The following is a 13308-nucleotide window of genomic DNA, read 5'->3' on the forward strand; positions in this document are numbered from 1 at the left end:
GGATTTAATCTGAAGAAAGGGAAGAGGACAAGGCGTATGGTAGTTCTGTGTGATTGGGACCAGTGGACTCAGTAGGCTGAGTGAAAGAGGAGCGGATGTCATCACCTTTTTTTCAAAGGTGTTGACAAAGTAATCGCAGAGAGAGAGGAGGATTAAGGAGGTAGAAAGTGGAGAAGAATTTCACAGGGTTGAGGCAGAAGCTTGAAATGTAGTGATAAAAAGCAGCTTTAGCAGTGGATAAAGAAGATCAGATCGACAGCAGGGAGTGGAAGGATGTTAAGTCCTCCGGAAGTTTAGTTTTCCTCCATTTTCGCTCAGCTACCCGAAGCCCTGTTAGCACGCAATGAGTCACTCAGCCACAGAGCAGGAGGGGAAGGTCAGCTGTGAGGAAAGGGGACAGTGAGAGTCAAAGGATGCATAAAGGGATGAGAGTAGGGTCGAAGAGGCAAAAAGTCAGAAGATAGGAGGGAGCAGAATTTAGCAGGAGGATTGAAGGGGAGAGAGTAGTGGGAGAGAGAGAGAGCGAAGACTGCAGCGGCAAATAACCATCTGGATAGGGGCTGAGTGGGACAGGTTATCAAGGTGTCAATCTCATTGAGGAACTCTCCAAAGGCACTTTGTGGGCAATAGGCTAACATGAGCCAAAAAATTGTTTATATCTTAAATCAATTCAGTATCAAGTTTGTGCAAGGTCAGTACTATGTCCCAAGTCAAGTGGACAAAGTCAGTAGACCTAGGCTTAATAGCTGGAAGCTGTGTCAATCTCATAAGGAAAGATGTCGCTAGATTTGTCAAACATTTTTTTTTTGTCTTTAAATAAAATAGGCATATTTTAAAACCACAACATAAATCTATCCTGTACTCCCAAACCATTCCATTATTACATTCACAACTGGTAGGTTCACCACCATACTCCTGTCAATAATTACTGAACGATTTAGTTTACCAATTGCTTTAATAATGAATTGCATGAAGGATGGATTAACCAAAGGCCTGATTTGATGGGGATGAATAAACAGTCTAACATGAATATTTGATACAAACCAGACTGATTATTGCCAGTAACCAACTTTGCATTACACATAATGAACATCTTCAAGACAAGGAAGTAAATCCCATGTTCTCCATCTCTGCCTTCCAAGGCTTCGAAGTTGCAAATCTGTCAAATCCCAGCATGCATATACACGGAAATGCTGCGGGATTCTTGGTGCTGTCAAAGATGGTTTGGAACTTTGTAAATATGCAAACCCATTGCATGGCGTTCAAAACTGAATTGTGAATTCTGTCAAAATGGCTTGTCAACATTAGAGTTAACGTTATATGCATAGTAAGTGACGCTTTAGTTTACAGGTAAACAATTAAAACGTTAGTCAGTATCAAACGCACCAGTTTGAGTCGAACTGGTAAACATATTTAGTCTTCACTGCAATTTCTAGCGATTAAATCAATATAGTCTTCATTGCAATTTCTAGCGGTTAAATCACTATCTACCTTACTACACGGAATCTTTTGATTGATGTATGGGAATATGAATAGGACCAGGTGCTTGCTAGCAATAACCTAGCTAGTTTTACCTGAGCTTGCCTGGGTGCCTACCATAGCAAACATCAAAGACAACTCACGGGATGGTTACGGTTAACAAATTGAAAATGCTGGCAAAGTAACGGCCCAATCAATGATGGTTATCAGAATACAAATATTTAGCTTTAATTGAGAGGGCTGTCAATCGGCCACTTATGTTTGCCACTGCCGGCTGGCTAAAAACAACTTGTCATAAAAACGTGCTGCAGTTAACGTTAGCTAGCTAACGATGGGTACTGACAGTACAGCAGTAGCTAGCTGGCCTAGCAGCAGAATTAATCAACAAAACAAGGCACTTACCCGTGCAGCTCTAGTAATGTTTAGGTCTTTCATCACCTCTTCGAAAGCCGCAGTCTCTTCGGCCTGTTTCTGATTATGTAAAGCGATTTTCTCGCTAAATTTACGTGGATTGTTTGAACTCGCCATCTTCTGCTCTTCTTATCAATGGGACCTTACGCACAACGCTTGGATACGATGGTTTTGTCGTCATTACGCGCGTACATGTTTCTACTGCATTTCGTGGAAATCAAATGAGTATTGTCACAGAATTAAATCAGGAATTACCTTGTGTAGGCCTATTTGATTTGTATTACGTGCTCTAAAATGTCAAGGACATTTGTTTAAAGGGATAGTTTACTCAAAAACGATGTGCATGTCAGCACGACATCAGTCAAGTTTAAGATAGAGCACTTCAGTACCGAGTAAACTCTGATATCCTATTTTCCTACATTGTCACAAACACATGAAGAAATTCCACAAATTAACATTTAATAAAGGCACACCTGTTAATTGAAATGCATTCCAGGTGACTACCTCATGAAGCTGGTTGAGAGAATGCAAAGCTGTCAAGGCAAAGGGTGGCTACTTTGAAGAATCTCAAATAGAAAATATATTTTGATTTGTTCAACACATTTTTGGTTACATGATTACATGTGTTATTTCATAGTTTTGATGTTTTCACTATTATTCTACAATGTAGAAAATTCTAAAAATAAAAACCCTGGAATGTGTAGATGTGTCCAAAATTTTGACTGGTACTGTATATTTTTTGTTGTAAAAAGCAAGATATTGCTCTACCAAAGTTTAAATACCTGTAGTGGATAGATCACATCCTTGGAATTGTATCAAGGTCATGATGTACAGAGCTGAACTGAAATACACCAAATGTATCAGTTACCCAGATACAGTACACCTATAATTGACTGACAGGAAAGTCAATATTGGGATTTGTGTCTTTCTGTCATGACCTTTGTGACATTTAACAATGATGGAGTTGCACAGTATGTCGCTAAATGGTCAAGTAGCACCTCATATAATCCAATGAATCGTCGTCTCCTGTAAATCGTCTGACATACATACCTTTAAAACATGAAGCTCTGGAGCAAGGGGTTCTCTCTATACCTTATTCAAATGAATGTTCTGTAAAAACCACTTACAGAAATGACAAAAGGTTAATTATACCGATTACCGATCACAAAAAATGTGCACAATCTTCATTTCACATCTGTATTACAGTACTGTATAAAAAATGTATAAAAACTCATAAGATGAAACATCGTGTGGCCTTGTATTTCAGCTTCACTGACAGGTCAGGTTTTATTTTCTACGATTGGGAATAAGGATTAACTGGTCTTCAATTTACATTAATCTGCCAAACCATTAACATTTTGTAGGTCTTTGTAAAATGATGCATTCCACCATTGACTACAACACTTGAACACCTTTTTCAGTTCACGTAACACCTTTAATTAAAGTTATACATTTGGATACAGAAAAGTCGACATTCTCATTGGATTACAGTGAATTCCAATTATAATGCACTTAATAGATAACTATGTGCTTTGAGTTGGACAGACAAACCATCACAAAAACCCTGTTACTAAGGCAAACAGGTGACATTTTCAGAACCAAACATTTTTCAACGAGGGCCATGTTGTGCTTCCAAATCAAATTCAGCTTGTCTCAGCATTGCCAACATTCTAAAATCAGTAGAAGCCATATCAGTTTTGCATACAATACTGAAAGCCTCACAAATAGGCTACTCTTCATAAAACAAAAATGCTACCATCTGCACTGTGCTAAGGTAAGAAATACACTAGGGAAAATAATCACATATCACTGCTTGTGCGCTGTGCTTTTCTTTCCATCTATGCCTTTACTTTGACCCTTATGTGAAGTTCAGTGCCTTGCGCCCAGCTCTTTGAGTTTCACAGTTCTGGCAGGACTGGATAAATGAAAGCAGTACGCTTGTCTAGGTAAATTCATTACCATAGTGCTCACACCGATGCTGTCCTTTTATGTAGGAGCTTGGAGAAAGAACGTGGCTCCAAAATATATCCGACCACTTGACCAGTTTCCCCCACAACTAAACACTGCAAGAGATGGACAAGACAAAAGCACTTCATTCTGATCTACAGTATATTGATTATACACAGTATAAGAGACTTCAGAATATTCAGGAAGCCTACCTAATACCTACCAAAGGAGCAGTAAACACAGATGTTCTCACACACTTACACAAAGGGGTTGAAAAAAATGATTACGGTGCCATAAGAGACATATTAGCTTGTCAGTTAGAATACACGTTTCATTTTGATGACTGTGTGTAAACGTCTCCAGTCAATTGAACAGCCTAATGAGCACATCAACATACACAGCAAAAACAGATGTTCTGAAATAAACATAAAACATTAGTAGAGCTACTGAAAGGTCTTCTTCAGTCAATCACTAGGTCTCAAATGGTCCTAAGCAGTCAAATATGTCATCCTATATGTTGTAAAAAAATATATATATATATATATATTTTTATATATTATTTGAATGAATGTACTCAATTAAATAATCAAAACATGCTTCCTTGATGCATGGCACAAATTAAAAAACTGTATCCTGCAAATCAGTTAATAGGTTTTTGACTGTGGGTAGTGTTTTAAGTGTTGTTTAAAATACCCTAAAAGCGAGTTTGTCCAGGAAAGCTAACACTTATTTTCCAATAAAACTGCTCATTACGATGCAGCACATGGACCTCCACCATAGGTTGGAAAATGAAGTAATACACTGTACATTATAGCAAAACCGTATTCCTATTTCCACTTATTCCCTCAAACACACACACCCACCCACCCACATTACATCAAGATTACCACTAATATTACAATAGTTTATGTAATGTGCCATGTTTGTATTAATTTGACAGCTCAACAGTAAGAACACATTGAATCAAATTGTCAGTCACTTTGGGCCGAAGGATTACCGTTGTGTGGTGGTTTGTGGAAGTATGATCGGCGTACACGCAATTCCTGCAAAAGACTCAGGAAAGTGCAAATCCCTCTCCCACTCATCAGCCTCTGTGTTGTACACTTGCACAATGCTTGTGACATTATTTAGATGCCAATTGTACCCGCCAACAATATAGATCTTTTTATCCAACAAGCAGCAGCCTGCCTCCGATTGCCCTGTTCGCATGGGGCTAACAGTGGTCCACTGGTCATTCTCTGGAATATAATACTCAACTGCCAGGACGTCAAAGCAGCGATCCACGTGGTCCATGCGACCGCCCAGGCAGTAAACACGGTCTTTGGCACTGATCATAGCATGAAGCACTCTGGGCTCGTTCATAGGCGATTTGAAATCCCATTGGTCAGACGTGGGATCGTAACAGTGCAGGGTTTTCTTATCATCCACTGAGACACCGTAACCCCCTGAGATGTAGAGCTTGTCGCCACAGGGAGTTCCTGCATGGCCCCAGATTCTGCGTTTCAGTGGTTCCACGTAGGTCCACTCGTTTTTCTTAGGACAGTAGCACTCTACGGACGACAGACTTCCAGATCGGTTGCGCCCCCCAGTGGCATAGAGTTGTCCTTGAAGAGCGTTGAGGTGGAACTGAATACGTCCCTCCTGCATTGGCTGGATACGCAGCCATTTGCTCAGGTGTGGGTCGTACCGTAAGCAGATGTCCACTGCCCCTTCACCGCTGCGGTATTGCAGGTGCTGCCCGCCGACTACGTACACAAAGTTGTCCAGCACTGATACACAGGCGTGGCTGGATCCTGTCTCCATCTCCGTTAGTTCCTTGAACTGACGCGCTGCAATGTCTGGGAGATAGAACACCTTACTGCTCACAGTACGATCGTTCTCAGTGTAGGGTGTCCCGCCAAAGGTAATTAGCGAAACCATGTCGGAGCGGATCACGGTCCGCGGGGACTGCATCTTGTGCTGACGGAATGGGAGGATCTGGTAGTTGAAGGCCTCCAGGAGGTACTGCCTGCACAGCACGTCCTCCACCATGATGTCCACCGTCTGCACACTGTCCACCAGCTCCGAGGAGGGCATGAGGGGGAATCGCACGTGGCAGAGGACCTTGTTTACACCGGCTCGGCGGGCCTTGTCGTGCTGCAGCCAGCGGATGGCAGCATGGAACAGGTCAATCTCGCTGCAGTTCTTCAGCTTGTTGCTCTGCAGGAAGAAGACCAGGCGCTCCATGGGGATGTGCAGGAAGTCTTCCTCCTCGGCAATCTGCAGGAAGTGGCGGAAGGTGAAGGTGTCCACAGACTCCTTGAGGGAGGTCAGGTTGAAGGTGGTGGCCATCTGGCCGATGTTCAGGCAGGTCTCTACGCTCATAGCCGACTTGAGGAATTCTTCGCAGAGGTCAACGACTGGGACCATCTGTAGAAAGACTGCTGCTCCCAGTACGTCTTGAATGCAGTCCAGGTCAAGCGTGACCTCTGCGCTGTAGGCAAAGTCAATTATGTGTTTCAGGCCGCGGGCAGACAAGCCCTTCAGCTCAATGGTGTCCTGGTTTGACTCCCTCATGCCTCCAGTGAACATGGCTCTGCAAGGCAAGTGAGAAAGTCAGTTAAATATGAGAACATCAAATTATAAATTTAAACATATGATTCAATCTTACGTAGCAAATTTTTTAATTATGTGTTTTTTAACATTGGATAAAATTAGAGACTCACAGCTAGAAAATGGTACATCATACACTATAGTTGATGAACAATGGAAAAGTAATTCTGCTTTGGAAGTTGATAAACTTGTAACCTCAGTTTTGAGAAAATGTTTTGGTACCTACTGGAGAGCTCTTCTTTGTCTACACCCATTCAGCGTCGTTCACACACTATCCACCCATCCCTTTAAGGATTCACATGTGAGGCTATGTACTAAACAACCAAAGATTTAAAGACTATAGGCTGGTTTATACTACGAGTGGGTTCGTAAATTTTATCTGGAGCACCAGAGTGTTATCTGGGCGTTCGTAAACTCAGAGTATTGTCAGATTGTCCGTTCGTAAATTCAGAACGTTTCGCTCTCGGAGCGTTCAGAGTGCACACTGGACGCTCTGGCTGAGGAGTAGGGTTGATCCGAGCGTTCTGACCTAACAACAAAGAGTCAAGCACCCAAGCTAACTGGCTAACGTTGGCTAGCTACTTCCAGACACAAATGAGAGAACAGCTCACTGACCATTTTACTCGCCCTAGCAGAGCTGGTTTGGCTGTTTTTATGTTTTCCAGAGCGTTGGTGACTGCAACTCTGCTGCTGGCAACAATTTGATTACGCTTTTTTTTGCTAACATTTACTTTTGCTAACATATTCAACGGGTGTTGAGCGTTCGTAAATGTGTCAGTTATTATGCGCTGTGGCACACTCGGACGAGAGTGCTCTGAAATTGGAGTAGATGTAGCTGGTAAATTCACTCTGTCTATTGACAGTTGTCACAGTGACATCATGAACATTCTTTTGAAATGGTTACTTGCATAGTGGAGTCTTTTGTTTAAACATGTAGCTAGCTAAACATTGAACCATAATCCCAACTCATAACGTTACTACCCTGCATGAATCTGCAGGTAGCTGACCAACCAGGCTCAATGTTAGCTAGCTAACATTAGGCTTTAACTAGCAGTGCAAATGGCTCTGAGATATGAATAATATTACTACACAGATCATAGATGTGATGCTAGCTAGCTAGCCAGCTAACGTTAGCTAGCTAACAGTACACCTTAACTTGAGATTAAAACAACTTTGACAAAATTAGAAACATGTAATATCTGAAAATGTAGCTAGCTAGACTATCTTACCCGTATACATGGATGGACGCTTCTCCCTCTCTGTCACAGATGCCATAGTTGCCCTTAGTTTGACGATGCAATCCGGAGACAGCCTTCTGTGTGTTCTCTTTTCAATTCCGTCTGCATATTTGCAATCAAATGCCATAATTTTTTCCATCTCCTTAGCTATCATACTCTTAATTCCACTGATTTCAAAACTCAGTCCTCCAGAAAGTGGAGAGCAACACTTATGCAGCTCTACTACGTGATATCTTAAAATAAAAAAAAGCTGTGCTAGTAAGGATTACCTACACATACTGACCAGCTCATGTAATAGACAGAAGCCCGCTACATGGCAGACCAATCAGAACATTCTCTCGGCATGTCCAGCCCACTCATCATCTCAACCAATCATGGCTAGCGATTAGGTTGCTGTCTTTTTCCGTGGCTAAACCAACTAGGCTCCTAACTTAACAATGTTATTCGTATTTACAGATGGCATACAAGTTTGCTATTAAGGCACATGAAATTTCACATGTTTAAGAAGGCATTTCTGCCAAAAAACACAATTAGATTTTTTTTAAATGAAGTTTACGTTCAAATGGCGCTCCTGTGACGTAGTGACACGCGACATACGCCTAGTTTCCCGAAACAAGTTACACATTCACATTATACACCTGTAATGTTATTATATCCCTACCTATCAGTTCCACATACTTCAACAATTACTCAATTTTCTCTCTACCATACCTCACCTGACTAAGCTTTGCTGTATCAATTATTTCACAACAAAGACAAATTTACCAACACAGTCTCTCAACACTCTTCCCTTCACCTCTACATCTGTATGATGATTTGATTTGTATATCTGTCTTTACCTGGGTCTCTCTTTCCAGGTCAGTGTATCTCTATAGTCAAAAAATACATCCAGTGTCCAGTTGTCTCAAATCAGTGCAGAGGAAAGGAGATGAAGAGCAGAAGCCATGTCGGAGAGACAGCGTCAGTCTCACCTGAAGTAGTCACTGCTGGAGGCCAGCACTGCCTTGTGAACCTGGAAGCGCTCCTCATTGATGGCCAGCACCACATCCAGGAGCTGCCCCTGAGCTCGCAGGACCGACAAGCCCTGTAGGAGAGTGGCGCTATGGCTTGGGGCTGAGAACGTGCAACGCAGGGTGCTATTCTTGTTAGCCATACTGCAAGAGAAAAGGCCCATCACTGTCAGTGTATCAGAATAGGGTATTTTAGAAAAAATGTAAGTTAGACTCAGCGAAATTACATTGCCACAAGCAGCACCGCCGATATTGAGATGAGCAAGATGCAAAACTTTGCTCTCACATAGTCACACAAAGCATCTGCGTATGTACACCGGTTCACTTCACGCTGTTCACAGCATGGTAGCCAGGGCACCAAAACAATGGAGAAGTTGAGCCTCACGCTTCAACGCTCTTAGTTGTTGCAGAAATTGATCCACTATGCTGTTTACTTTTTGCATCTACGCCATATCGCTGAGTCTACCTTTAAGCTTCTAGGATGCTTGTCAGAGTTTACTGATGTTGTTGTAGCATCAGTGACAGTGCTGAGCTCTTGCTCTCCTGCACTTTGTCCATCTGTTTTCCCCAGCAGCTGCATCATTACCCTCCTCCCAACTCTTTTCTCTTGAATTATTCAGCTGCTTCATGGGGGAAAAAAACGTTTATTTTCTATTCAGAGCGCACAACCTGTGTTAATGATGATATCCCTTAAACACTGAAGAACATCTTTAATTGTTCACCACTGTCAGGACACTTTAATGTCACTAGATTTTGAGTGAGGATATGACCTTCTCCATGGATCAAAGCCACCACTGAAAAATTGCTTAAATATATTTGTAAGATGTTGCCAATGTATTTTTAAGATGTAGCTATAGGCTACATTATCATCAAAATGGAGCGGATTAAATTTAATAAGCCTAGCCATAAAAATGCTTATTTGATGATGACAAGATAGGGACTAGTATGTAGCCCATTAATAGATGCTAGCTACCTTTAGCGTCTATTCATGAAGGTATCTTTTGGCTGAGGAAGTTTTAAGAGCCACGATGCGCGTTCTGAACGTTAACATGCATCGCTTGCGCTACGGTTTTGGAAACATAAGTAGTCTTTCATATCAGTGAGAATAAAAATTTTTTAAACAAAAGGTTACATTTCTACACACCTTTATAGGGTTAGTGTTCCCACACGGCCATATCTCCATGTTACAGCGCTTGTTATACGGAAGACAGAGGTGACTACCTGTGCTAATTAGCTATCTAGCGTGCTGGAACACCTGTGTGTAACATGCTGAAAACACCGCTCACGTCACGTGTGCGAGTGTTGCAAAATAAATGTACACATACATGTTATTCAATCATTGCACCCACACTGATCGCAAGCATCTGCATAGCCAGGCGCTAAAATAGAACTCGTTGCAAGTCCCGCCTCTCCCATATCATTGTTTTTAGGAGCATATACCCTCATTGGTGATTGAAAGATGAACTGAAGTCCATACTCCAGTCAGTTGTGGTAATGCACTTTAAAGTTGGTTGCAAACCGCCATTTAAAGTCCAAATAAGAAGCCTGAAGGAGGAGAGATTACTAGAAACAAACACGTTTTACCCTTTTATCTATGGATTAATTGTCAGAGTAGAGGACCTTGTGCATTTCAGGTAAAATAACAACCCAATGTTTATATCCCAGGACAAATTAGTTAGCAACAGCAAACTAGCTAGCTAAATTGCCATAAATGTTTAATGCTTTTCGACCTGTACCCAAATTAATATAGTTGGTTTGGAGTTTGTTTTGACATTTCAACCTGCGTGTCCTGATTGTGTGTGGTGTGGGTGGACAAAATCAACATGCGCGTGCGTGATGGCGGTCTGGTCAGCATGTGAGCATAACTGGGGAGGAAGTGTAGCAGAAGTGTAGTTCGTCAGCTGGAGGCACACAGCAGTATGGATCTGACCTGCTACAGTAAGTGTGTATTTTTTTGTTTCAAAGATATTTCATATCAGCGAGAAATAATACCTTTACAAAAAAGATTGCCGTTTTGTAACTGCAGTAGAAGTACAATAACTGCATTCGACTGTGGTTACACTGCAAAATTACTGCTTCCAAAAAACGGTGTTATTTTGGAATTAAGTATTTGCAGAATACTGGTGTTATACTGTACTCAGACAGCACTCCTTTTTCATAAGAGTAAGTTTCTAAAACCGTCTCGCAAGCGCTGAATCTTGACGTTTGTAAACGTTATAACAAAGCGTCGGGATTGTAGTTCACATGGTCCCACTGGTAACGTTAAAGGGTGCTGAGAACCCTTGAGACAGTTAATGTTTTGGTTCTCGAAAGTAAGGGACTTTGCAACGTGTTGCACCTGCTAGAAGAAACTTTAACTATGAATGTACATTTTACGACAGAATGCCAAACATATTCCTAACATTCCTTCTTACTCGATACCTTGTCATTGGCAACATTTACAGCCTTCAATTGTAGACTACAATGGATACAATGTACAGTGAATTAATCAATCTGCAACGATATGAAAATTAATGCCAAAAAGTGACCAGTGTCCTCAGAATGTCCTGATGATCCAACCGAATGTCATCTCACCCAATGTTTCATATTTATCTAATTCATTCCGTATCCCTCGCTGCCCTTTGGTCAACAGTTTTTCCATATTGATTTCCCACTACATTGTCATCCTCACCTGTTCTGTGGACGATTCGAGGCGAAATCCCCACCATCCGACTCCGCCATCTTCTAGCACCGTGCTGTACGCAAAGGGAATTATTCGTAAATGTAGCAGTGGGTCAATGGCATTACTGCCCCGTCCATGACAAAATAAACGCATCAATCAATCCTATCGATAACTAACTATTGAACAACATATGGTGCCTTCCCCCGTGCTGAAAGATGTTGACCTCTGCACCAGATGGAAATGTCCTGTCGTGCGCTGTTGTTCGACTTCAGTTTGCCGGGTTTGTGCTGAGCCCATGCGCTGCTGCTGTTCACCGCTAGGATGCGCTGAGATTACAATACCGTTCTTTTAAATCACTTTGGGACATTTTTCACATAAGTGGTGGATTTTGTAAACTCTAAGTACAAAACTCTAAACTGATAACACTTGTAATATCCACTATATTATGTTCAGAACCTTTGATTGTGCATTCATTGAGGTTTCACACATTTTTCACCGCTGAGTCAATCATGCAAAATCAGTTTTCTGTGAAATACCATGACAACATTTTGTTTTGTCACCAATACATCAGATAATGATAGACTCACAATTTAGTCATTTTAACTACCATTTAATCCAATATAAAACATACAAGATACACATTTCAAAACTGTTGTTTTTGGAGTGCTGAATAGAATAAATAGTAGATAGTAAATATATTTTTCCATACAGTTTTTGACTATAACTTGACATGCACAATGTTGTATAATTTGTATCCAATGGCAGGTTGTGCGCATGTTGAGAAAAATGTCAGTCTTACAGTTTAATTATCCTTATACAGTACATACGTAGGACAAATCATCAGACATTGGAGTATTGTAAAGCAGTTGGCAACTGTAAAAACGTAGCATGTGTTGAATGCCATTTCAGCCCCATGCAACATTGTACAAGATCCCTTTTTTTTTTACGTGACTTGTCAACTGATACTGTAGCGGCGTCTCTCTGCTTACAGTGTATCAATGAAATTCAGGTAAGTGGGATAGGTATTTCAGCAGTGCATTGTACACTACAATACAATTACAAAATGGTTGCACATTTCTGACATTTATTTCACTTTCGTCTTTTGACCAAACAGATCAGCGCTGAAATGAATCTTATGTGAATAGAGCTGATTGGTCAAATGACGAATTAGTTTTTAAAAAATCTGAATTTGGCTGCCTGTGTGAACACAGCCTTATTGACTCTTGAAGAGCACTGTATTATTTACAGCCAAGTTTGGTTTACCTTCCAACATAAATTGATGTCAAATTGATACATTTATGAGGTAAAAATATAGAAATGTACAGTTTTCAGCAGTTAACAAATTATATACGTTAACTAGGCACCACATAATTTTGGTTCAGTAGTTATCAGTTTTACGCAGTTTGATTAAATTATAGTTAATCTTATTGTTAACAAATGACAAGAAAATCATACCAAATGTAAAGTGAATATTGCATTTTGAAAAGCAGACACTTAGTGTATATGTATACACGTTAGTAGTGATTTGGTGCAGTGGACAAGTGAACAAATTATTTAGTGATTTTGTTTGTTGTACTCCATTGAAAATGTGCTTAGAGTTTTGAAACGAGCCATTTTGATGATCTGTTTAGATTTTCGTGCGTAGTGTTGTGAAATGTACCACATACTTGTGAAAATTGCACCAACCCACTGGGCACAGACGTCATTTCAACGTCTACTCCACGTTGTTTCAACGTAAATTTATTGAAATGATATGGAAACAAATTGATTCAACTAGTTTGTGCCCAGTGGGAAATGATTGAAAAAAAATTGTAATAATACCAGCCTATTGCAGCTTAAGCCTACTATCACTGAAGACAATAGTGATACATCAATAGGCTCTCCTGATGTTTAACAGGTAGACATGTAGTATGAAACCCAATTATGATTTTCATGAAGTGAATGCACCACCCATGGGCAGCAGTTGTAG

The 13308-nt window shown here is 40.8% G+C and overlaps 2 protein-coding genes across 7 annotated transcripts in view; both read right to left on the reverse strand.

Moving 5' to 3' along the window:
* The window catches only part of LOC129867363 (CREB-regulated transcription coactivator 1-like), a 31440-nt gene extending 29252 nt beyond the window's left edge, over positions 1–2188 (reverse strand). The window contains exon 1 of one of the 3 annotated variants that reach the window (XM_055940717.1): positions 1882–2188. In XM_055940717.1, the coding sequence (XP_055796692.1) occupies positions 1882–2007 (126 nt within the window). In that variant the 5' untranslated portion in view covers positions 2008–2188. The remainder of the gene's footprint in view (positions 1–1881) is intronic. The other 2 variants (XM_055940715.1, XM_055940716.1) reach the window with 2 other exon arrangements.
* Positions 2189–3303: 1115 nt separating this feature from the next.
* LOC129867364 (kelch-like protein 26) lies at positions 3304–11643 on the reverse strand. Of its 4 annotated transcripts, XM_055940718.1 has the most exons (3): positions 11349–11643; positions 8639–8821; positions 3304–6412 (listed from the first exon to the last, which is right to left on the reverse strand). In XM_055940718.1, exons 1-3 carry the CDS (start codon positions 11396–11398, stop codon positions 4831–4833), a joined length of 1815 nt encoding a protein of 604 aa, XP_055796693.1. In that variant the 5' UTR covers positions 11399–11643; the 3' UTR covers positions 3304–4830. The 4 variants fall into 4 exon arrangements, with proteins under 4 accessions (XP_055796693.1, XP_055796694.1, XP_055796696.1 ...); XM_055940719.1 differs by lacking the exon at positions 8639–8821; XM_055940721.1 differs by lacking the exons at positions 8639–8821; positions 11349–11643 and adding an exon at positions 8507–8632.
* Between the last annotated feature and the right edge of the window lie 1665 nt (positions 11644–13308).

The sequence above is a fragment of the Salvelinus fontinalis genome, chromosome 12, assembly GCF_029448725.1.
Source record: "Salvelinus fontinalis isolate EN_2023a chromosome 12, ASM2944872v1, whole genome shotgun sequence".
NCBI lineage: Eukaryota > Metazoa > Chordata > Actinopteri > Salmoniformes > Salmonidae > Salvelinus > Salvelinus fontinalis.

Bases quoted from the DNA above. Each gene is read 5' to 3' on its own strand.
- LOC129867364 (XM_055940718.1), bottom strand. From the start codon at position 11,398: ATGGCGGAGTCGGATGGTGGGGATTTCGCCTCGAATCGTCCACAGAAC. The intron at 8,822-11,348 runs GTGAGGATGACA...TTTCTCTTGCAG, and splicing joins TCGAATCGTCCACAGAACAG to TATGGCTAACAAGAATAGCA. The intron at 6,413-8,638 runs GTGAGACTGACG...CTTGCCTTGCAG, and splicing joins TCCAGCAGTGACTACTTCAG to AGCCATGTTCACTGGAGGCA.